The sequence below is a fragment of the Microtus pennsylvanicus genome, chromosome 12 (assembly GCF_037038515.1).
Source record: "Microtus pennsylvanicus isolate mMicPen1 chromosome 12, mMicPen1.hap1, whole genome shotgun sequence".
In the NCBI taxonomy this organism is placed as follows: Eukaryota; Metazoa; Chordata; class Mammalia; order Rodentia; family Cricetidae; genus Microtus; species Microtus pennsylvanicus.
This window is the reverse complement of record NC_134590.1, coordinates 4,226,906-4,250,576: the sequence shown is the minus strand read 5'-3', so window position 1 is coordinate 4,250,576 and position 23,671 is coordinate 4,226,906. Positions and strand designations below refer to the sequence as shown.

The window sequence follows — 23,671 nt, the reverse complement described above, 5'->3', positions numbered from 1 at the left end:
GACTACTATAGATAACTATCTATTAACCTATATTTCTTTCTTTTTTTAAAGATTTATTTATTTATTATGTATACAATATTCTGTCTGCGTGTATGCCTGCAGGCCAGAAGAGGGTACCAGACCCCATTACAGATGGTTGTGAGCCACCACGTGGTTGCTAGGAATTGAACTCAGGAACTCTGGAAGAGCAGCCAGTGCTCTTAACCACTGAGCCATCTCTCCAGCCCTAACCTATGTTTCTTAATTATACATTACATTTTTAAATAAGGCAAACAATACCTTTTTTCATTTTTTCTCATTTTTTTTATTTTCCATTCAAAAAATTTATACTTCCTTCCCTCCTCCCATTCCCCTCCCACTCCTCCACTAACCCTTCTCCCTCCACCCCCCTCCCTAAGAGAGGGCAAGGGTACCCCTGCCCTGTGGGAAGTCCAAGGCTCTTCCCGCTCCATCCAGGCCTAGGAAGGTGTGCATCCAAATAGACTAGGGTCCCAAAAAGCCAATACATGCAGTAGAAACAGGTCCCAGTGCCTTTAACAACGGTTTCTCAGTCCACCCTCATTGGTAGCCACATTCAGAAAGTGCAGTTTGATCACACACTTGTTCAGTTCTGGTTCATCTGGATTTGGTGAGCTCCCATTAGATCAGGCATACTGTGTCAGTGGGTGGACCAACCCCTCACGGTCCTGACTTCCTTGCTCATCTTCACCCCCCTGCTCATCAACTGGACCTTGGGAGCTCTGATGAGGGTGTCTGTCTCTATTTCTTTCCATTGCCAGATGAAGATTCTATGGTGATATTCGAGATAATCATCAGTGTGTTAGTGGGGCAAGGTCAGTTCAGCCACCCTCTTCTCTGCTGCCCAAGGCTCTAGCTGGAGACATCCCCATGGATGCCTGGAATCCCCTCTAGAGTCAAGTTTCTTGCCATCCCTAAAATGGCTCCCTTAAGGGAGATATCTTCTTCCCTGCTCCTATATCTGCCCTTCCTCCGTCTCCACCCTCCCACTCCCCCAAGCTCTCCCCAGTCTTTCCCTTCACCCTTCTCTCTCCCCATCTCCCCTTCTCCCATTCCCACCCCTATCCCAAACCCCATGCTTGCAACTTTTGCCCGGTGATCTTGTTTGCTTCCAATTTCCAGGAGGATCTATATATGTTTGTCTTTGGGTTCACCTTGTTATTTGGCTTCTCTAGGCTTGTGAACTATAGGTTCAATGTCCTTTGTTTATGACTAGAGTCCACTAATGAGTGAGTACATACCATCTTTTTGAGTCTGGGTTATCTCACTCAAGATATTGTTTTCTATTTCCATCCATTTGCATGCAAAATTCAAGATGTCATTGTTTTTTACCTCTGAGTAGTACTCTAATGTGTATATATTCCACACTTTCTTTATCCATTCTTCCATTGAGGGGCATATAGGTTGTTTCCAGGTTCTGGCTATTACAAATGATGCTGCTATGAACATATTTGAACAAATGCTTTTGTAGTATGATTGGGCATCTCTTGGGTATATTCCCAAGAGTGGTATTGCTGGATCCTGAGGTAGGTTGATTCCCTATTTCCTGAGAAACTGCCACACTGATTTCGAGCAATACATTAATCAAGGCCAGAAATACATATACACAGTATAACAAAATTGACTTTAAATTTATATCAATAAACCATGATCCATACCAATGTAAATCTCTATAGCATATTACCTTTTAAAATGTAAATAAACATTTAAAAACAATATTTGGGGATTTGGGCATAGTTATCTCCAAACTGCTTCCTGCTTTTTGTTGGGCATAGTATTTTGGGGGGTATTCACAGCGACCTTTCAGGAGGTTCTTGGTCTTACAAACCACATTAGTTGGTAAGAAATCCACAGGTTCTCATCTTCTGTGAAAACAAAAGAAGAACCTCTTTTCTAAAGTATCAAATACTTAGACCCAAATTTGGAAGTCAAGTTACCTTCATGTTGGTTTATCTTAGCAGCCCATATAATGTAATGTTGCTCTCTACTTAGCTTCTTCACAGTCAAAAAATTCAAAGAAAACACAATAATATACATAATCCAGATTCTCTGTATGTATTCCATTTTTACAATGCTTATTTTTCTTACTCTATTACTTTTTCTACAAGTTTAATATTTATTTTATTATCTTTACTCCTTTAATCTATGACTGTCTGTACTTTATATTTACGGTCTCTTTACTCTTTTTCTTCACTCTCCCATGCCTACATACAGTTTTTAAACACCCTGTGTCTCATTTAGTGGTCTTTTATTTCTGAATCTGTCCTATTGTGTATCTGTAATCCTTTTCTGTCCAGGACCACTTCCTAAAATGCTAAACAGCAACTGAGGCTACTTTGTCTTTTGGCTCTGCCCCGTCCAACATGGCTGGTTGGAGGTCTGCTCACAGTCCCATTTTTCAGGCACACAGTATGTCTATGTTGCCAAGCAAGTTGTAGTGCTCTACTCTCAAACCCTATTCAAGTGCTTGGCCTCCTAAAAAAGCCAGAGTTCATGCTGGCAGCATGGCCAAGGAAGCTGCTGTTTTGATACCACACATTTTTTTTTCAGTTACCACTGAGTCAGGAGCTGTGTAATGCTGTCGTGAAAAAGCAAGAAGCTGTGTTAAACTCTGTTTGTTTGCTTGTTTGTTTTTGTGCCTAGAATTCCTTCCCAAACTCAGGTTTTCAGTGGATTTTAGTTGTCCACGTTTGTGCCAATTTGTAGTAGGAGGTTGCTTGTTCGTTCTGGCCACTCAGACTCGAAATAATCACACAGAAACTATATTATTTGAAATACTGTTTGGCCAATAACTTAAGCATATGTCTGACTAACTTATATCTTAAATTAACCCATTCCTATTAATCTGTATATCACCATGATGCTATGACTTACCAGGTAAAGTTCTAGCATCTGTCTCCATTGGGAATATAGAACTTCTCCCTGACTCCGCCTTCTTTCTCCCAGCATTCACTTTAGTTTTCCCTGCCTACCTATATTCTGCCCTGCCCAGGCCTAAGACAGTTTCTTTATTAACCAATGGTATTCACAGCATACAGTGGGGAATCCCATATCACAAAGGTGATTCCAGCACTTGGGATCAAATGCCTTTAATCTGAGCAGTAAGGAGGTGGAGACAGGAGAGATATGGCTAGGTGGAGAGAGGGATACACGGTGGAAGTACACAGAAGCCAATGGCCCTCTGAAGTTTGGTGAAGACACAGGCAGTCTGAGGACAGGATCTCTTCTTTCAATGAGCATTGGTAGAGGTAAGAGAACTTTCTGGTGACTTACTGCTCTGCTTCTCTGATCCTTCAGCTTTCATCACCAAATATCTCTGTTTTTTTAAATAATTGAGACCAACTAGAATTTATGTTACATCACCCAATGTATGCATCACTAGATACAAGACAACAAACTCTCAGCTCTGTCCTCAAGATGTCTGTTTACATGAGCAGCACAAATTGTAGTGTCCTAGTTGAGCTCCTGTTTGTTCAGACACTGGATGCCTGGAGTCAGCTCTGTGCATTGGAGCAATCTGCCTTCTGAAGCATCTGTCTTGAATGACACTGTACCTTGAACAGACTGAGTATTTACTGACCACCCTGTTCCAGAACAGCTCTCTCTGCTGCATGTGTATCAGCTCTGTTTTCCCTTCCACAGCTCTGCTTTAACCCTTGCATCACTGTAAGCCTTTATGGGTGACACTGTGTATCGTTGTGTTCAATGCAGTGTGTGATCTGAGATACATTATTGGTCACTAGGATTTGTTGCAGCTGTCTTGGCATGGATATATGGGTACACACTGCTCTTTGAAATGAAGAATCAGAGGCACCTTAAGAATGAATTTAACCTTTCTTGTATGTGGGTCAGGTTAGCTCCTTAAGACTGAACATTCTGGGCTCAATCATCCCCTGACTCTTTTCCCTTAGGGCTGCTTTAATGTTCTTCAGTTTATACCTAACAAAGAGATTTCCATATCCTCCGGACATCCTGAGGAAGCTTCCAAAGGGACATTGCAAAACACAAATGCCCTATTCAGGAGGTCTTTACAGTTTTTTGAATTGCCTGGTGATGGAAAGCTAATCTTTTTCCTCAAGAATAACACAGATTCTGGCAGATGTGTTTAGCAGGTTATGTTTTCCCACCTTTTCTGGAGTTGGCCCTGTACTTGGGAGGTTTGGATGTGCTGATGGCAGGAGGGAAGCTGGGAAGGCATTGGGTCAGCTTCCCTGCTGCTGTCCCTCAACCCTGGTTGTCATCAGAGCTCTTCACACAGCTGCTCCCACCCTCTCTGCTTTAAGGATGCTTTAAGGACCATCACAGGCAGCAGCTCACCACCCAAGATGTCAGCTCTTAGAAAGGAAATCTGGCTGTGTTGACGATGGCATTTTAAACTGTTTCATGTTTCACATGCTCAATTCACTAAAGGTCTTGCTTTAAAGCAGACACTTATAACTTGTGGAGTGGACATTTAAATTTCATTTATATTGTTTTTCCTTGGAAATCTCGAGCTTCTTTACTACTGATTTGGTGTTTCTAATTATTGTCATTTTGAAATTTATGACTTTTTAGAGTTTTACTTATTTTCTTTTTAAAAAATGTGTTTAGTATTGTGTGTTTACATCCAGGATGCCCTTGTAGAGCTGAGGGGACAAATTGTGGCATCAGTTCTCTCTTCCACCTTTGCATGGGTTCCAGAGACAGAGCTGGGTCACCAGGCTGGCACTGTCGGAGCCTTTAGAGCACTCCGCCACTGAGCTATCTCCCCTATTCTTTTCTAATTGCTTCTTTTAAAAACTGCTTTTAGATGAAGACTTTCCTTTTAGAAGACTTTATTAAAAACATTCAAGCTCTTCACTGAGGAAGTCTGGGGAATTTCCTTGAGAGAAACATGTTTGCAGCTGTCCTGGGTTGTGTAACTTCCCTTAGTTGGAGCCTTAGGTTTGCTGTGACTTTTCTGTCCCAAGGAAGCTGAAAAGGGTTTAAAGGGAAGGAAAATGTAAAAGCTATTCACATGAAGAGGACTGCTTTCCCTCAGTCAGCAGAGTCAGCCCCTGGCCTTCCTGCCCTCCAGCACCTTGGCTAAGTTAACAGGGCTTTAAGTTCCTGCCTTCCAGCACCTTGGCAAGTTAACAGGGCTTTAAGTTCTTTACTTTCAGTTTCATTTCTGCAGCACCATGTGATTTTTTTGCAGTGCCTGTGTGTGTGTGTGTGTGTGTGTGTGTGTGTGTGTGTGTGTGTGTGTGTGTGTGGTGGGTTGGCTTATAAGAAGAGCAGCATAGGAAGCCAGAGACAGGAAAGCAAAGGCAAGACTGAGGCAGCTGAGAACTGTTCTTGCACCTGGGAAGGGGGACCAGATATATTTACTTTTTCTTCCATTAAGAAGCAACTGACTCTGGAAGCTGAAGTTAATTTCCATTTCCAAGAGGCAACTGAAGGACATTCAGAAAGGCAGGTATGTTTTATCTGGTCTGCAGGGGTGTGACTGGCTTTAGGTGTAAGAAGCCCAGTTTCTTTTGACAAGAGACAGATTCTAAGTGGTAGCCTGACACTCCAGTCCCCCTGCCCTGGCAACTTCAGCTCAGGCCACTGACAGGGCTATATGCACTTTGTCATGCTATTGATTTTATTCACATATATGGGAGGAGGTTGAAGAGAACCTGTGACATCACCTGTTATCTAAATGTTCATGATTCTGCACATTCTCCTTCCTCAGCATAATATCCTCAGGCTCGTCTGTGTGGTAGTGTGCGTTAGAATTTTATTTTTTCTTTGGAAGAATAATATTCTATCGTGTGGGCCATCACACTCGGTGAACCTACATATCTGTGGATGGTCTTTTGATGAGAGATTGGGTTAGAGTTACATTTTGACTCTAACCTGATCATTGGTCTTCAAATGTGTCCAAATCCTTATCTGTGTGTTGTATGTAACTAAAACAGAGTTCTTGGATCAAAGGTTACTATTCATTTTATAAGAAGCAAGACTATTCTCCATGACATAGCATCATTCTCTATTCTTAGCTGCAATGCACAAATATCTAAGTGATTTGAATTCTGATTCACATTTATTTGTTTTTGTTTTGTGTGGTAGCTGTCCCGGTGAGTACAAAGTGACATTCTGGTTTTGGGTGGCAGTTCCTCAATGTTTCTGAAAGCCTCGTTATAATGCAGACTGGGTTTGAAAGATTGTTGAGCAACTAAACCAAGTAGATCTCAAGATAGCCTCGTTCTTGTGTAAACTGCAAACTCAAGCAAAATCAAGCAAGTGATTTCAAGTGAATATGCATGTTTCCCAGAAGCAAGACTCAACCTCAGTAAAGTCTAAGAAGCCAAGTCACACGAGATTACGTGACTATAGACTTTACACCAGTCTCCAGAACAACAAGACAGAAATCTTGTAGCTAAAGTTTCTTAATTTTGCTCTTACGTTTTCCTAATAAAGGTGACCTACATGTTGTTGTGGGAACACAGACACTTTATCTTTCATTCTTGTACTTCCCAGTTTGAACCCTGCATCTTTTTAAATAAATTCTTTAAAATTTTAGAGTTGTCTTGTACAGAGTGATTAGCAATATTGAATGTTTTCTCATGTGCTCATGGCCATTCACAACCTGCTTTGGAGAAACGAGAGTCCAGTGTTCTGCCCGTTTTAAAACTGAGTTGTAACTGTAGAGGTTTAAGATATTAATCTTGTACTGCATATTTAATGTACAGAGCTCATCCTTTGGTGCAGGAACATTCCTAATTTTGCAACATGAATTTTATCTATATTCACCCTATTGAGATTTTGATATCACATTCAAGAAAAAATCTGTTCTTGAAGTCCAAGTTAGGTAAAACTGAGACCAGGTTAGCCCAGGCTAGCTTATTACAATTAAGGTCTGCCTTGCTCCCTGCAGTCAGAATCTGTCGGGGGGGGAGTTGTCAAGAGTGAAAAGTTAAGTGAATACACATGTAATTCACACTGTTTATTCATTTGGACATCTCAGTGTGTGCGTGATTCATGGATGTGTTCCAAAGCTCCTATACATTTTCAGCCATTTTAAATTCACAGAGGGAGCAAGTGCTTAGAACCCACTGTTCTGCCACTTTGCTGGGTCTTTAAGGCTTTGCAAACTCACCTACCTTATTGGCAGGGTGCAGTAATCTGCAACCTGTAGGCTCTTACAGATTGTGGGGTTCACAAGGTAAGGCATTCATTACAAGGCTTAGCACATTGTAGGACTTTATGAAGATAGTCATTGTTTGGATTTTATTCCATTGAAGTCAATCTTTCTTCATGCTGGCAGCCCATGACTTACATAAATCTTTAGAACTGTGGAAGAATGATAGAGAATGTCCTCTGTATCTGCTTGCTACCTTAGGAAATGTACAAATGTCATCAGTCCTAACTCACCTCGGGCTTGAGTAATACTGAGGGGGAGAATGGCTTTGTATTCTTCTTGCAGATTCTTCTAGCTTGGCAAGTTGCTATGGCCAGACCACAAATGATGGCTCCCATTTGTCTGGTGGAGAACCACAATGATCAGCTGTCTGTGAACCAAACAGCCATCGAGATTCTGGACAACATTTCCCAGCCAGTGGTAGTTGTGGCTATTGTTGGATTGTACCGAACAGGGAAGTCCTACCTGATGAACCGCCTGGCAGAACAGAATCATGGTGAGTGGCATGCTGGGTACTAGCCAAATGTCTGACTGTCTTTGTGCCATTATCTTAATTCTGATTCCCAATTAAAACAAAGGAGAGCTAAAGTCTTTTCAACAGATCTACCCTCTCATGCTAATCTGCATGAGTAATTACTGCTCGCCAGTAATCGGTTCCTGCGTTCTTTCCTTCCATTCCCTCAGGGAAACTCCCAGGAGTGCTCAAGATAGGGCCTTTTCTGATGCTCTAAGCAATGGGATCCTATTTGTCGGTCTCTGGTCTCATACATCAGGTTTTCTTTCTCAATAAATTATTTCCACCAGGGAAAAATTTCTTTGAATCCATCCCTAAGACTTTAAAAATTGTGTAGGGCTGGAGAGATGATCTAGGCTGCTCATGAAGAGGATAGGATTTGGTACCCAGTACCCATGTGATAACTCAAAATTCTTTGTAACTCCAGCTCTGGAGGATTTGCTGCCCTTATTTGGCCTTTATGCACTTGGGGCATGTGCATGGTGCACTCACATACGTATAGTCAAAATTCTGATAGTCATAAAATGAAATCAATAAATCTTAATAACTGTTCATTTGTAATTAAAATTTTGAAACCATTTTAAAGGACTTTATATCCTTCTATAGTTGCACATTCCTGTTTATTTCTCCTGCTTTTCTTTAGTAACTTTGAATATAAAAACCATTATACCAATTTCTTTTTTCTACTTTCCTGTTTTTCTCTTCTTGTGTGTCTGTTTCATGGAACCCATACCATTTCCCACAATATGTAAAAATACCTGTTTTTTTTTTTTTTGACTGTCTTGTTGTTTGGCCTGGCTGTATCTATGTAGTCCCAGCTGCTGTCAAACTAATGACAATTCCCCTGCCTCTGTCTCCTGCCTTCAGGGATGGCAGGTGTGTACAAGCATGGCTGGCTAAAACCCTCACTGCCGCCACCAGAGGCTCCATGTTCTCCCCTTCGTGGATGCCTCTGTTTCCATTTGGAGTCCTCTGAGGCTTCATTCTCTTGTTGAAACAGATGACTTATAAACTGGTATAGTTTTGAGGACAGATGAAGCACCATTTTGATCGCTGAGATTCACAGCACTGCCAATTCTACTGCTTCCATCTGATTTTCGTGTGGATTGTTCTCTTCTTTGCTTTTCATGGCTGAGTCTGAAACACCAGAGAGAACAACTTAATGGGGAAGGACTTTTCTCGACATGGTTTCAGAGATTTCACTTCCTAATGGTTGGGCTTCTTGATCCTGTGGCTCTATTGAAACCACAGTGGCAGCTGCATGGAAGACTGGTAGCAGAGATTGAGGAAGGAATTGGGAAGAGTTAAGACGTCCATATTTTCCATCTAGGCTTTAACTCCCCAAACCTTCAGAGTCTAAGATGGTGCTGGCTTCCATGAACTGAAGTTTTAGTACACGAGGCTTCTGGGCACTGATGCTTTTAGTACACAAGGCTGCCTGTGCAGAACGTTCATAAACCAACCCTTCCTCCTTACCTCTCCCCGCAGGCTTCCCTCTGGGCTCCACTGTGCAGTCTGAAACCAAGGGCATCTGGATGTGGTGTGTGCCACACCCCACCAAGCCAAACCACACCCTGGTCCTCCTGGACACTGAGGGCCTGGGCGACGTAGAAAAGGTAGGATGAGGTCCATGCTGACCCTTATGAGCCCTTGTTATCTAACTAGCTAACTTATTCATGAATACATCTAATAGTTCTACAGACTGAACTACAGTAGGTGAGATAAATACTGATTTATTTAGATTTCACATTTAAACAAGGTCAAGTTTTTGCTTTTGCTTTTGTTTTTGAGACAGGGTTTCTCTGTGCAGCTTTGAAGCCTATCCTAGAACTTGCTCTGTAGACCAGGCTGGTCACAAACTCACAGAGATTCTCCTTCTCATGTCTCCCAAGTGCTGTATTAAAGACCTGCTCCACCATTGCCCACTGATAAGATGAATTATATTAGGTGAAACGTGCTTTTATTTCTTGCCATTTGAGTGAATGATTTGAGTCAATTCAATAAAATTTTGTTTAGTAGTTAAATTCCTGGATTATAGGTATAGTAGTTAGATATTAGGGAAGAAAATGAAGTTTTTTTCCCCCAGGAACCTTCCTAGTTTCATTGAGGAAGTGTTTCTCATATAGCCCAGTACTGGAAAGAATGCAGAGAGGAAGAGCAGTCATGGGGCAGCCTCTGACCTCTGACCTCCAGAAGGAGAACTAGGGCAGGATTTTAGAGCTAGCCTGTGTTGGGTAAAGGGCGAGGGTATTCATCTCTAGTGCCTACCCGTCACTGGAAGTCTTCCCTGGAGGCCTTGTCATTCTAAGTGCTGGCATATGAGAGCTGTTACCCATCAGCTCGCACAGAGCTAGGTGAACAAGGTTTTCCCTTCTGAAAGGTGGACCAGGAGGCACAGTGTTACTTCTACTAGGAGCAGTGAGTTAGATGGACAGATGCTCCCATGGGAAGGTGGGTGACATCACAGCAGGGGCAGTTAGGTGGCAGATGCTTGGAGCTGTGTTCTGTGAGGAGCAATATACATTCAGCTAAGTTTCTCAGACAGAGTTTGGATTTTTTTCCTCCAGCTAGAACAAGCACTCTTGCTCCTCCTGCTTGGCCTCCAGAGTTCCTGGAATAACAAGGCCACGGGGCAGCCCAAATGGGCTCCTGAGGACTGCTCTCCTCCTCAGCTCTCTACTGTAATATCATTTCATTTGTATTTTAATAAATAATGCTTGCCTAAGGTCAGAGAGTAAAACAGCACCCTCAGACATCCTTACAGACTAGGTAGTAGTAGCACACACTTTAAACCCAGCAGCCACACTACTTTTCCATAGAAACCAGGTGGTGCATCCCCTTAATCTCAGCGGTGCACAACTTTAATCCCAGTTCTACAGAGGATTGTAAGATAAGAGCAGGCAGTTCTCAGACAGTCTTATTCGAGACTCCTGAATCTCAGGCAGGATCACCATTTTTGGACTAGGGCCAAGGGAAGAGCCAGTGGCTGGCTGCTTTGCTTTTCAGATCTTCAGGTTGAACCCCAGTTTTTCTCTTTGAGTTTTTATTAGTCATGCTTCATTTCATGCCCAGTGTGGGCATGAACTTATGAAAAAGCCATTCTCCTGTGGCTTTTTTTTTGCCACTGGCACAGGTGAGAACCCAAACCTAGCCAACTGGGTTCAGGAGAAATACTATGGCTCCCAGCTCCCAGCTTCCCTGGCTTAGCTTCCATATAAGATAGAACGTACAGATGTGTGGATACTGTATGCTATTGTCTTGTGTTTGAATTGTTTGACTGTGGAGGAAGGAATAGCTGCTTTAAGACAATTGATTATAATGTTGCTGGATTAATCCAACCTATATATTTTCAAAACATCTTGCCTTTAAAATTTAAGTCAAAATGTATGCTACTTTGGAGAAGAGGTTTTGCTTTTGTTTCCACAAAAAATGACAGCCTGTGGATTCATTTTTGGTTAAGAAAAATAAGGTTTGATTTATTGTCGATTCAGTCTAGGTTAAGAAAAATAAGGTTTTATCAAGAACTATCCCCGGAAATGTCTTCAATAGGAGCAGTTGTCCCAGATGAGCCAACATTTTAGAGCCCCTCTGTTGCAGCTTCCTCCGAGTTCTATATCCTGAACAGCTGCAAGACTGCTGGCCGAGATGATGCAGACTCTAGAATACTCTAGTCTGGACTTGACCATATTCTCAACTTTATTTTTGTCCCCATGAAATTATCAGTGCCCCTAATCTGCAGGACGTAGTCTAGAAAACTATTTCTACATTTTCAAAATGGATTATGAATATTTGTCATTGATTAAAGTATTGGCTACAAGTTGTTATGGATAATGGTCAGGTTTTGTAATAAGAGCTTTAAGGCTGCGTCCCCAGCACCCCGGCTGCCTGCTAGTTTATGCCCTGAAATAATTACACAGACACTGTATTTTTTAAACACTGCTTGGCCCATTAGCTCTAGCCCTTACTGGCTAATTTTGATATCCCGATCAACCCATCTCTAATAATCTGTGTAGTACCGGTCTTACCAGGAAAGATTTAGCATGTCTGACCTGGCGGCTTGCTTCATCGCGTCTGGCCGGGAGAGGGGAGCACGGCCTCTTTCAGAGGAGTCTGCCCCAGAGAGGAGAGCTATCGAGTCTGAGCTCACTTCCTCTTCCTCCCAGCATTCTGTTCTGCCTACTCCACCCACCTAAGGGATGGCCTATCAAAATGGGCCAACGCAGTTTGTTTATTACCAATGACCTTCCTCCATCAGTCAGGAAAAAAGCTAAACAAAGGAAATTAGATTCAAGACTATTGTATTGAAAAGGAGAAAAAGACAGGGTATAGGTATGATCTTGTTTTGAAAAGAAAAAGAAGCCAGGTTTCATGGTGCGTGCCTTTAATCCCAGCCCTTGGGAGGGGATGCAGAGTCAGCAGATCTCTATGAGTTTGAGATCAGCCTAGCCTACAGAACAAGTTTCAGGACCGACTTCATAGCTATTGAGAAATCCTGTCTCAAAAAACCAATAAATAAATAATTAAAAAAAAAGAAAAAAGAGAAGGAGAAGTAGGGGGATAGAGATAGGGTTGGATAAAAAAGAAGATTACTGAATCTACTCTGGAAAGAGGGAGGATATAGAAATGATGAGATGAAAAGGTAGATTATTGAATCTACTTGAAAAAGCAGCTGCTAGCTTTAAATGTATTACATCTGATTGAACTTTTGTATATTGTATAGAAATGTTGAATATTGATACAAATTTAAAATTAATATTGTTAAAGCATACTGTACATGCATTTCAAATTTTGTTCAAGGTATTGTACCTATGTAACTCATTTAACAATGTAAGGAAAATTTCTAGTCCTTGAAAATTATTATTACCAGCTATTTAGGATAAGAAGAAAGTGTAGGTTAGTAGTTAATCACCTAGTATAATCAAACTTGTAGTCATATTAGGTATGTTTTCAAGGTCAAACAAATATATTTTAGATAGATTATCATCAAAGACTTCAGAGATCTACAGAATATAGCATTTAAGATGTTTTAATAACTTAGATTCTTCTTTTTTTTTAATGAAAATGAGACATGTTTCCTCCTGGCAGCACCAATCTACTTTAGAGAAGATCATGGGCCTCCAAAATTCTACTTGAACTTTTCTTTCGTTTTGGCAAAATTAAGCCACTGGGAAAGAAAATGCCCCTGCCTCAACTGCTGACAGTATTCTGTCCTAATTAGACAAAGCAGGACACAAATTATCCTGCTTCACAGAAAAGTCTGTCAGATACGCTAGGCCTGTAGGTCAAAGATAGATGATATAACATTGCAGAGGAAGTTTGGGTGACTGTCTAGGCAGCAGATGTTTCTGTCATTACCCACATTTTGGGAAGTCACTTGCTTTTACTTCCTGTTCACTCTGTTAATATTATTTCCTTCTTGAGTCTCTGAGGCAGTTGAAGATTAGATAACTATATTTATAGTTTCCTAGATTCAGAAAGCATGTTAGGATAGAAAGTAAATTAGGTATAAGACTTTGGACTCCCCAAGGTAGGATAGATATGAAATATTTTCTCTGAATTTGTCAAATGCAAATGAACTAGACATTGATGTACTTACCATCTGTATATATTTTAGTTATTGTATATAATTTTTCTTATATTAGTTACATCTTCTTTTTTATTTTAGACAAAAAGGAGAAATGTAGTGGCACTTTGTTTGTATTTTAATAAATAAAGCTGACTTGAAGATCTGAGAGTCAAAAGTCCCATTGGTCAGCCTTACACACTAGGTAGTAGTAACATAAGCCTTTAATCCCAGTAGCCTCTCTAGTTTTCCATACAACCTGGGGAGTGCATATCTTTAATCCTAGTGGTCCACACATTTAATCCCACACATAAAAGTCCTTGAGAGGCTTATAAAAAAAGAGGAGGCAGCTCTCTGGCACAGTTTCATTCTGAGACCCCTGGAAGCAGGATCACCATTTTTCGACCGAGGTCAAAGTAAGAGCCAGTGACTGTCTGTTTTGCTTTTCAGGTCTTCAGTTTGGACCCCAACTTCTCTCTCTGAATTTTTATTAATGGTTCCTCACTCTGCCTTCATGTGTCTTCCAGGGGGACTCTAAGAATGACTCATGGATTTTTGCCCTGGCTGTGCTTCTGAGCAGCACCTTTGTCTACAACAGCATAGGTACCATCAACCACCAGGCCCTGGAGCAGCTGCAGTATCCTTGCAGGACCTGAGTGACCATGTTTCATTCAGTGTTCTGGAATGCATGTAGATCCACAGACCTGCCCTATCACTGTGTGGCTTTTGGTGGGGCAGAGGAGACCCAGGGCAGCAAAGAGTGCTTATTGTGATTTATTTTTAATAAGAGAATCATGAGAACGTGCATGTGAATTCACTATTTCTTAACCCAGTTCCAGTTATGTCACAGAACTCACTGAGCTGATCAGGGCAAAGTCTTCCTCAAGTCCTGATGGAATCAAGAATTCCACAGAGTTTGTGAGTTTCTTCCCAGACTTCATCTGGGCTGTTCGGGATTTCATGCTGGAGCTGCAGATAGATGGAAAGAGCATCACGGAGGATGAGTATCTGGAGAACGCACTGAAGCTGATCCCAGGTAGAGGGAGGGCTGGGGTGGGGGACTGGGAAGGGCTGGGATCTGTTGAGTTGCTCCCATCCTCAGGGGAGTCCCTCTGTATTTGCAGTGGGATGGAAATCTGTAGAAATGCTGATAGGTCATTGGCTGATAATGCTTGGGAACTGGAGTTTGATTTCTTTTGAGAAAAGTAGAACCTGGAACACCACCAAATTATTCCAAATCATGTTCTTTACAGTTTGCACTTTAGCATCTAGACTCTAAAACATCTAACCTTCTTCAAGTCCAGACATCTGTCTTTTCTGTTTTGTGCCTATCTTCCTTTAAGAAGTAGCTGGCTACATAATTCTAATTCATAAATGTTTCATGCATAACCAATCTCAAAATGCATTTCACAGAGTTATACATTGTTCTACTCTTGCATGAACAGAGGGTTTCAATGTTGAATTGGTTATGTTGTGCACAAAACAGCTATACTCTAAGTATAGTTACAAATGTAAATTTTTTAGTCTATGTCATCATAATTCATCATTCTACAGTGTCAGAATCAGTTATATTATACTTTGTAAACTATTTGCATGTGTGTTATTAGCATGAATAACGTGACTTTACAAAGTGTGGAAGTCCATGAAGCCTAGTGAAGAATACCAATTCTGATCTGCTCAGTGTTTTTATTTTTCTGTCTTTGCTTTCTCAGGACATTAAAAACATAGTATTTAGGAAAGCATTCTGTGAAACCTGTACTCATAGTCATAAAATTGGATATGAAAAGGAAAGTAGTATCCAGCCCAGGACACCCCAAAGCCAAGCTCTCAGCACTAAGAAGAGACAAAACGGCAGGGGATGAGACAAACACGGGAGATAGAGGATGCGTAATAAGAGGAGGAGAAGGGAGAGGGGCACAGATATTTGTTCCAGAGGACTAAGGATTGCCTCTGAATAGAATGGAGACAATAACGGCACCTAGACAAAGGGCAGTTTACAAAATAAAAGAGGAAATTTCATGTAATGGTGAGGTCTTTAATTTTAATTGGGCATGTTAAATAGTTGAGCCAAGGGACCTTTTGGTTGTTGAACTTTGATGCTTTCAAAGCTGGACCTTGGTATTTGGTCTCAGGAGGATGAAATGGCGTAATAAGGAATAGAACTTGGTAGGTAGTTTTGCAAATGTAACCTAAAGAACTTTAGCAAGGCAGAGGGATTGGGGGAAAGGCAAAGCCTGCCAGAACCATGCTCACCACACTCAAGCTGGCCAGAGTCTCTTCACTATAATATATTATTATTGTTTATTTTTTAAACCAGGAATCAAATGTGGCTCTTAGTTGGCCTGGTGTTCATTATGTAGCCCAAACCGGGCTGGCCTGAAATTCACAATTTCTTTTGTGTTTTCCTTTCATTTACTGAGTTTGAATGTGTAAGCTACCACCCAGATTTTCTTTTCTTTCCTTTTGTTTCCTTCCCTTTCCTTTCTTTTTTTTCTTTGTTCACACATATAACCCAGTCACAGGCAAACATGAATACACATACCACAAATGTTCACATGAGCAAAATGGAGAAAATTCTCAGGTCAGGAGTTTCATAAAATGCTGTCTTGATGTTTCTCATCAAATCTCTAGACTTATGTATCCTACATATTTTCGTAGATCTTCCAGCCTTCCCCAGTTGTGAGAAACACCTATTTTCTAGGTGTGTATACTTGGCATTGACATCGAATGTAGTCTCTTAGTGTCAATGTAGTTTTTCTTTGCTAACTGTGGCATCATTCTGAGAATGGCTAATGCTGCTATTTTTACTACTTTTTAAAAAGTCCTTTGTGGCTCTTCTTTTGAGTTCCACAGCTCCTCTCTACAAAGGAGTGTTTGGATCAGAAATCACACTTAGTATTTTGTTGCTCAGTCAACAGGATACACAACTGAAATGTGCTTGATGGCATGTTCAGGTCTGTGGATATCAGCCATATGATCCTCCAGTGGAGTCAAAAGTCTCCTCAATATTTCACCAGACGTCTGCCAAGTACAAACTTGGTATACTTTTGATCTGTAAAGAGTGTTGCATGCTTATGGTCGAGACCTGAGAGTGCAGAACACTTCACAGAGACAAGAGAGTCCATCATTTCCTCTCTGCTCTAAGTCTATTCTCATTGCTTTGTGTTTCCCTTAACACTAGGTGTCAATCCCAGAATCCAAGCATCCAATCTGTCCAGGGAGTGCATCAGACATTTTTTCCCAAAGCGGAAATGTTTTGTTTTTGATCAACCAACGCGTGACAAAGCACTGTTACGCAAGCTTGATACTATCTCAGAAGATCAACTGGATCCTATGTTCCTGGAACAAACGAGGGCTTTTGTTTCTTACATTTTCACCCATGGAAAGACCAAGACGCTCAGAGAGGGAATTAAGGTCACTGGGAATCGTGAGTGTTTTTTTTTTTTTAACACACTTCTATATAGAGTAATATATGTTGAAATTAGTATGTGTATTTTAAAAACTTATCTATACAATGATAATATGCTTGTGTCCATACTCTGAAAAACCTATATGTTTTATAATTAACTGTAGATTACAAATCCTTCTTTAAAAATGCATACTTCATCACTGGTATCTACTGCTCTAACACACGTATATGAAATTCTCAACTGATAACAAAATCACAAGTGAAAATTGTCTAATCAAGTACAAAATCAGTGTGTAAACTGCTCAAATTGATGGATTTTATTTTCAGAGGGGGTGATTTGTATACTAATTATTCTTTGGAATGACAATGTGTAATGTAATTTAGAAATTGAAATATTTCCAACATAATAAATCCATTCTTTTAAGATTTAATGATACGTTTTTCCTTTTTAGTTTATGTTAGTTTATCTATTTTAATGAATTTCAAGATTTAAAGGCAACATTACATTTTTTATAGATAATTGAATTTATTGCATGAAGATTGATATTAATTTTAACTGGAACCAGAAAATCACAAAAACAAAGGGAAAATCCAAAAAAATATGATGTCTTGTAGGAGATTGTTTGTTTGAGTTTATGAGTGTGCATGTATAGCTTTGAAAGAGTAGAACTATAGTCTTAAAACTGCATCCCAGACACTTATAACTTCATACTTATCCCTGAAAACTCCTGGTTCATGAAGGACTGGGGACTCTGGTGACGACCTACGTGGATGCCATCAACAGTGGAGTTGTGCCCTGTCTGGATGATGCGGTGACAACTCTGGCCCAGCGTGAGAACTCAGCAGCTGTGCAGAAGGCAGCTGAGCACTACAGTGAGCAGATGGGCCAGCGACTGAGGCTCCCCACAGACACGCTCCAGGAGCTGCTGGGTGTGCACACAGCCTGTGAGAAGGAAGCCATTGCTGTCTTCATGGAGCACTCCTTCAAGGACGAAAACCAGCAATTCCAGAAGAAGCTGCTGGTAATGTTGGCATCATTATCTTTCATGACTCTGACCTTTCAAGACTGTGGTGCTGCTGTGCCTTCATGACCCTGGGTGTGTGATTCATTCAAAGATGAGCACTCTGTGTGGTCATAGGGAACACAGTTGTGAAAGACTCAGGCCCCCTTCTCAAACTTCATGTGCTTTATATACAGAAATCTCTAATGAGCGGAATAATGAGTATGTAGTGGCCTAAGTCCTTCACACAGTTAATTTCTGTGGATTGCAATGCTTCACACAACACCTGTAGCTCATCCCTGAACTTGCTTTATTCTTCTCTTCCTATGAAACAGTTTTGTCTCACTAGAGTCCCACTGCAGGCTACTGTTCTTCTATTGCTCCTCGTCATATCTTTGTGTCATTGAAGATAGAATTATAGGATGGGATCCCAATAGGAACCAGAGGTTGTTGCATGCAGAACCATCATTTTATTAAAGGTCCTGAGGACTAGGAACACTGGGAACTTTTACTGTGGCCTTGTACAGATTTCGTAGAATCTTAATTCAGGCATTAGCATTTCACATTCTCTTGTGGTCTTATTACACTACAATACTTTCTTGTGAGAAATAGGCTGACTCTTCTACAAATTTTCTTGGAACTTTATCTGTTCTATTCCTTCAATGTGTCAGATTTCTGTCCATTTCCCTTGTAGGAACTAATAGATGAGAAGAAAAGGATGTTCATGTTGAAGAATGAAGAAGCATCAGATCAATACTGCCAGGAAGAATTGAATCGGCTTTCAAAGGATTTTGTGGAAAATATTTCAACATTTTCTGTTCCTGGAGGACACAGGCTCTACATGGAAATGAGGGAGAAGATTGAGCAAGACTATTGGCAGGTGCCGCGGAAAGGGGTGAAGGTGAGGAGCAGGGAGCATGGGGAAGGGGTGAGGAGTAGAAAGCATGGGAAAGGGATGAAGGTCAAGATCAGGGAGCATGGGAAAGAGATGAAGAGCAGAGACATAGAAAAGGGAACAGGGGGAGGAATAGGGAGCATGGGGAAGACATTAAGTATAGGGTGCATGGATGCTCATAGCAGAGGAAGGATAGTGTCATAAAACAGAAGCATACAGCACTTCCTAAGTGCAATAAGAAAACACAAGGACAGCATGGCATGTCTAGCTTCATGTTGGTATTGGTGACCAAAACATGGCTTTGCAGGGCAAGCAAGTGCTTTACCCTCAAGCCCCATCACCAGAATTGTGCTTGACTGAAACTGCTGCTATTTACTATTAATTCTGAGAAATATTCACATAAAAATTCTGAATCACAAAGTTTCAAGTTTGTCAGGATACTGTACCTATGAGCTACTAATAAATGTAAGAACACAGCTAACATATTAATCAGTTGTTGCCAGTGAAACCATGGTGTGTTCTTTCCTCAGTTCTTTTTTTAGTTATGTAAAATGCTTTAGGTGATGCCCCACCACTACTGTGAGAGTTTGCACATTTGTACCTGAAGTCCAGGCAGATGGAGGGACTTGACCATGAATACAGTCAACAAGAGCAGAAAAAGTGAAGCCCACACAGTTATGCAGCATTTTACTTGGGGATACAATATTTGAAAACATCATAAGTTACAGTGCCCAAATCTGTACATGATGTGGACAGGAATGATCTGGGAACAGGTGGTGGCAGGTGGCCCTAGTGGGGATGACAGGGGAGCCATGGACCCAGAAGTATCTATTGCCGCTGAAGAGCAGGGCAGTCTGCAGGCTTCACCATAGCATTTGACAGTGAGGCACAGTGTTGACTATGTTAACTCACACAGGTTCTCTCCCAGGATGCCTCAAGGTCTCTGCTCCTTCTTGTTCTTGCAGGCAAGTGAAGTCTTCCAGAGCTTTCTGCAGTCACAAGCCACCATTGAGAGTTCCATCCTGCAGGCAGATACAGCCCTAACTGCTGGCGAGAAGACCATCGCAGGTAAAGGAGATTGTCTCTTGGCTTTCAGCAGGGGTTAGGTTCCTACAAGGCTTCCTGATAGAGGCCAGGGTAACCCATTCCCAGATTAGCAGCTCTCTTACCCTTCTGTGGAAGCTCACTCTGCAAGCAACAGGAAGTCAGTCTGTGTTTCAGCCAGATGGTCAGGGTCTCCTCATCCCCTTTAGAAACACTCTCTCCATGGTGTGGATCAATGTGGAGTCTGTGGTTTCCTTTCAGATCTGAATTTTTCTCTGGGTTTTGGAATAGAGACATTTTGCTTAACCCATCATTTCTGTCCCCCACCATCCATTCTCATTCTCTCATCACTTTCTTCCCTCCATGAATCTTCCTGGGGCAGAGGAGCGGGCCCAGAGGGAGGCAGCTGAGAAGGAACAGGAACTGCTAAGACAGAAACAGGAGGAGCAGCAGCAACTGATAGAGGCTCAAGAAAGAAGTCACAAGGAAAACCTTGAGCAGCTGAAAACAAAGCTGATGCAGGAGCGTGAACAGCTCATCAAGGAACATAAAATAATGCTTGAGAATCAGCTGCAGGTAGGACTCCTTATCCCCCTGGTGCTTGTCATACCCTGGGTAGCAGGAGAAATTATGTAGCCTGCTCATGAGTAGAAGCGCCTCCCTAAGGTATTGTTCCTTAAGGGGCGTTCCCTCAGGCTTTCAGTTGCTCCTTTAGGGTTTGAATGACTTCAATAGTTTCATACATCAGTTCAGGATATTTAAAAACAACCTCATTGGTACTCACCAAACAAACTCCAATCCAGGTAGCTTAATAAGGACAACAATGGGCCTGGGTTATCAAGGCCCATATTATCAGGCACCTGACACCCACCCTCCCACTCTGAGAATGACCTATGCTGACATAAAACTGAAAGAAATATCCAGACTGCAAAGAACAGATAATTGGCAGCTTCTGCAGCTCCTGTTGCTGTCTCCAGAGTACACAGCCTGCTTGAAGCAGCACATGGCAGGAGAGTGATTGTCTCATTGCCCAACTACAAGCAAAATGGTAACAGATTTCTAAAAGAACTGATTGGCTGCCACTGTCTGTATGAAGTGGTTGCCACACTGTCTCAGTGGATTGGGCTCCACACAATCTGACTAGTGCTTTTCAGTGGGCATGAGTGCGGGAATGTGTTCACACCTCTGCCAGCATTACAACCAACCAGACATAGTGGATCAATCCCAGGGAAATTTCCACTATTCTTCCTTACAGTGTGTAGTCTAACTCAGAGAACCTTCTCATGGAAAGGAAAGTAATTTCGGGCTATACTAAGGACCACTTGCCAAACGTTTGAAACTATAACTTGTACAATGTTGGGATTTTACAATATTTTCTTCTCTCTCATGTTCACTGTTTTTAGCATCAAAAGGCTTTGCTTGAAGAAGGATTTAAGAAGAAATCTGAGGAAATGAAAGGAGAAATTCAGCGACTGACATCTACTGTAAATGACATGAAAGAAAACAGTGGTTCCTTTATAGGTCATCTTCTAAAAGAATTTGCTACAGGAATTGCTGCCCCTATTTTACTGCCTGTGATGGCTGTAAAAAAAATTATTTCAGCATTTAAATAGGATTCACTCTTATTTTGATGAAGTGATAGACCATGAATATATACTCTGCCTTTTTATGAAGCTTCATGTTTTCATTTTCATTCAGCAAATTTCAGTATTAAAAGTGCTAATTAGAGAACCTGTATGCCTGCCGCACATTAGATAGAACATATACATGTCTGCACAGACAAGGCTTTCTTCAGGGCACAGATGTTTAAACCATTCCTATGGAAGCTATGATTACTCATTGTACACTGTCACAGTTACTGTTGGTCAGCTTGACTGGATATAGAATCACCCAGGACACAAGCTCTTCTGCACCCTGTGAGGACCATCTTGACTAGGTTAGCATATAGGGAATCATCTCTGGTCACTATGGTAGAAAACCCATCCCAAGTGCAGGCACCACCATTCCTGTGGCCTGGGGACTCAGTTAATAGGTGAAAGCAAGCTGGGCACTAACATGTACCACTTGTTACTTCCTGACTGGATGTCATGTGATCAGCCAGCCTCTGCTTCTGACTGTATGCCTTCTCCGCCATGTTAAGTGTGCCATCTGGAACCCTGTCTTTCTTAAGTTGCTTTGCTTGAACCATTTTGTCACAGTAAGAACAAAAGGTATTGATATCATTGGTGGTAAATCTGGAAACTACTTAAGCATCATTGAGAAAGATTGGTAACAAATTGTAATATGTTCTGATCCTGGACTACTGTATAGTCAAGAAACAAGTGTCAGTCAAGCTTCCTGTATACTAACATAAGTTGATCATAAAGATTTCTTATTAAATAAAGTGAAAACTCTACATAACAGTGTGATTTATTTTAAAAGTGGTTCTATTTCATTCACATGCACAGTAGCATGGATCAAGTCTTCCAGAAAATTAATGTAACCTGTGATCCTTTGGCTTCCACTAGGGAGAACAAGTTAGAATTAAAAAATTGAAGGGACACATGCTTTTCCTTATGTACTCAGTCTCATATGTTTCTTGAAGAATGCTGGGAAAACATGACAAATTTACATTTTAAAATAGTGAAAATAATTTAATATTCTCTATTACATGGTGAAATTTCACTATCCTGAAATAGGAGAAGCTTTTCAAAGGCAACTATGATGAGAACCTCAGTTCCAGGAAGCATAACATTTGCATCTTAATGCTGTTTTTTTTCTTTGTGACTTTAAAATAGTAATTTAAATAATAAATCTTATGTAACACAATGGAAACATAGGCAATCATTACAATTTATGCATGTCATTTTTCTATTATATTTATTTGCACAGTAATAGAGGAATTGCAAGTAAAGAGTCATCACAGTGTAAAATATAAAAGGTGCACAGCTCAGAGATGGCTCAGTGATCAAGAATAATTCACATTGTTCTTACAGAGAAGCTCAGTTCACAGCATCCACCTGGGGTGGTTCACAAATCCTGTGACTCCAGCTCCAGAGGATCTGACATCCTTTTCTGGCCCCAAAGGTCACCAGTAATGTCATTACATATCCGTGACCTCCACATACACATAGTTTAAACAAATTTTAAAGACTGACATTGACAATGGGCCATAAGAGTGATGCTACTCAAGGACCCTTACTATTACATATATGAATACAATATATTTCAAATATATCTATTTCCTCTCCAAGTTCTCTGACACACTCAAATTCTGCTCTTAATTTCACATCTTCTTTTTTTCTTCATGCTCTTCTTCTTCTTCCTCATCTTTACTTCTGAATGTAATTGAAGGCCTCATGTTTATGTCTATAGAATACCATCTGTTGCAGCACAGGCAACTCATCATGAGCCACACATTTGTAGAAAACGCACTCTATCTCTCCCAGTGGCCAGCTATCAACCACTAAGTTTTCCTCAGCTAGAATTGGGTCCCTTAAGCTCATTGCCACTCCCTGCTGGAGTGACAACCAGCTTGACTGTGTGCATATCTTTTATAGCAACTATAGCTACTGTCATAGCTGCATCATGTCCAAAAGATATTTTGAAACAATAAGGTCTTGTTTTAAAATCCTTATATTTATTTCACAATTCTGTTGTAAATATCCCCATGACTTCTGGAATTTTAGAGAAGCTTTCTTCCTTTTTCTTAATTCCTCATAAGATGTCAAGAATGAATTGTGTGGAGGAAGGATCTTGATGCTATTTAAGGTGGCTAGCAATGAATGTTTTCAGAACTACTTCCCTTCATGCGAATGAGTTGCAGACACAGGAGCATACAGAAAAAAATGTCTGACCAAATACATTGTCAGCTGTGGAACATCAATAACAAAAACATGTATAACAACAAATATCAAACATTGTGCATTTTTGGGATTTCAGTTTGGTGCCTGAAATTGTTTAGGAAGAGTGGAACTATAATAGCTGAGAGGGCTGTGTGCAGGGTTGGTCAATCACGTAGGTGTTGAAGTCACTGTAAATGACAGTAATAGCTAGGGGAAGATAGGGGAAGCAAGTCTAAAGTCAACCACCAAGGAGAGA

General features: G+C 41.0%; 1 protein-coding gene across 2 annotated transcripts; it reads left to right on the top strand.

Moving 5' to 3' along the window:
* Nucleotides 1-4,964: 4,964 nt before the first annotated feature.
* On the top strand, nt 4,965-22,002 carry LOC142832684 (guanylate-binding protein 6-like). Of its 2 annotated transcripts, none has more exons than XM_075943365.1 (11): nt 4,965-5,455; nt 7,451-7,661; nt 9,168-9,295; nt 13,770-13,879; nt 14,082-14,278; nt 16,424-16,669; nt 17,393-17,673; nt 18,347-18,553; nt 19,513-19,615; nt 19,974-20,167; nt 20,995-22,002. In XM_075943365.1, the coding sequence occupies exons 2-11, from the start codon at nt 7,475-7,477 to the stop codon at nt 21,202-21,204; spliced, it is 1,863 nt and encodes a 620-aa protein (XP_075799480.1). In that variant the 5' UTR covers nt 4,965-5,455; nt 7,451-7,474; the 3' UTR covers nt 21,205-22,002. The 2 variants fall into 2 exon arrangements, with proteins under 2 accessions (XP_075799480.1, XP_075799481.1); XM_075943366.1 differs by having other exon boundaries at nt 5,066-5,451.
* The last annotated feature ends 1,669 nt before the right edge of the window (nt 22,003-23,671 follow it).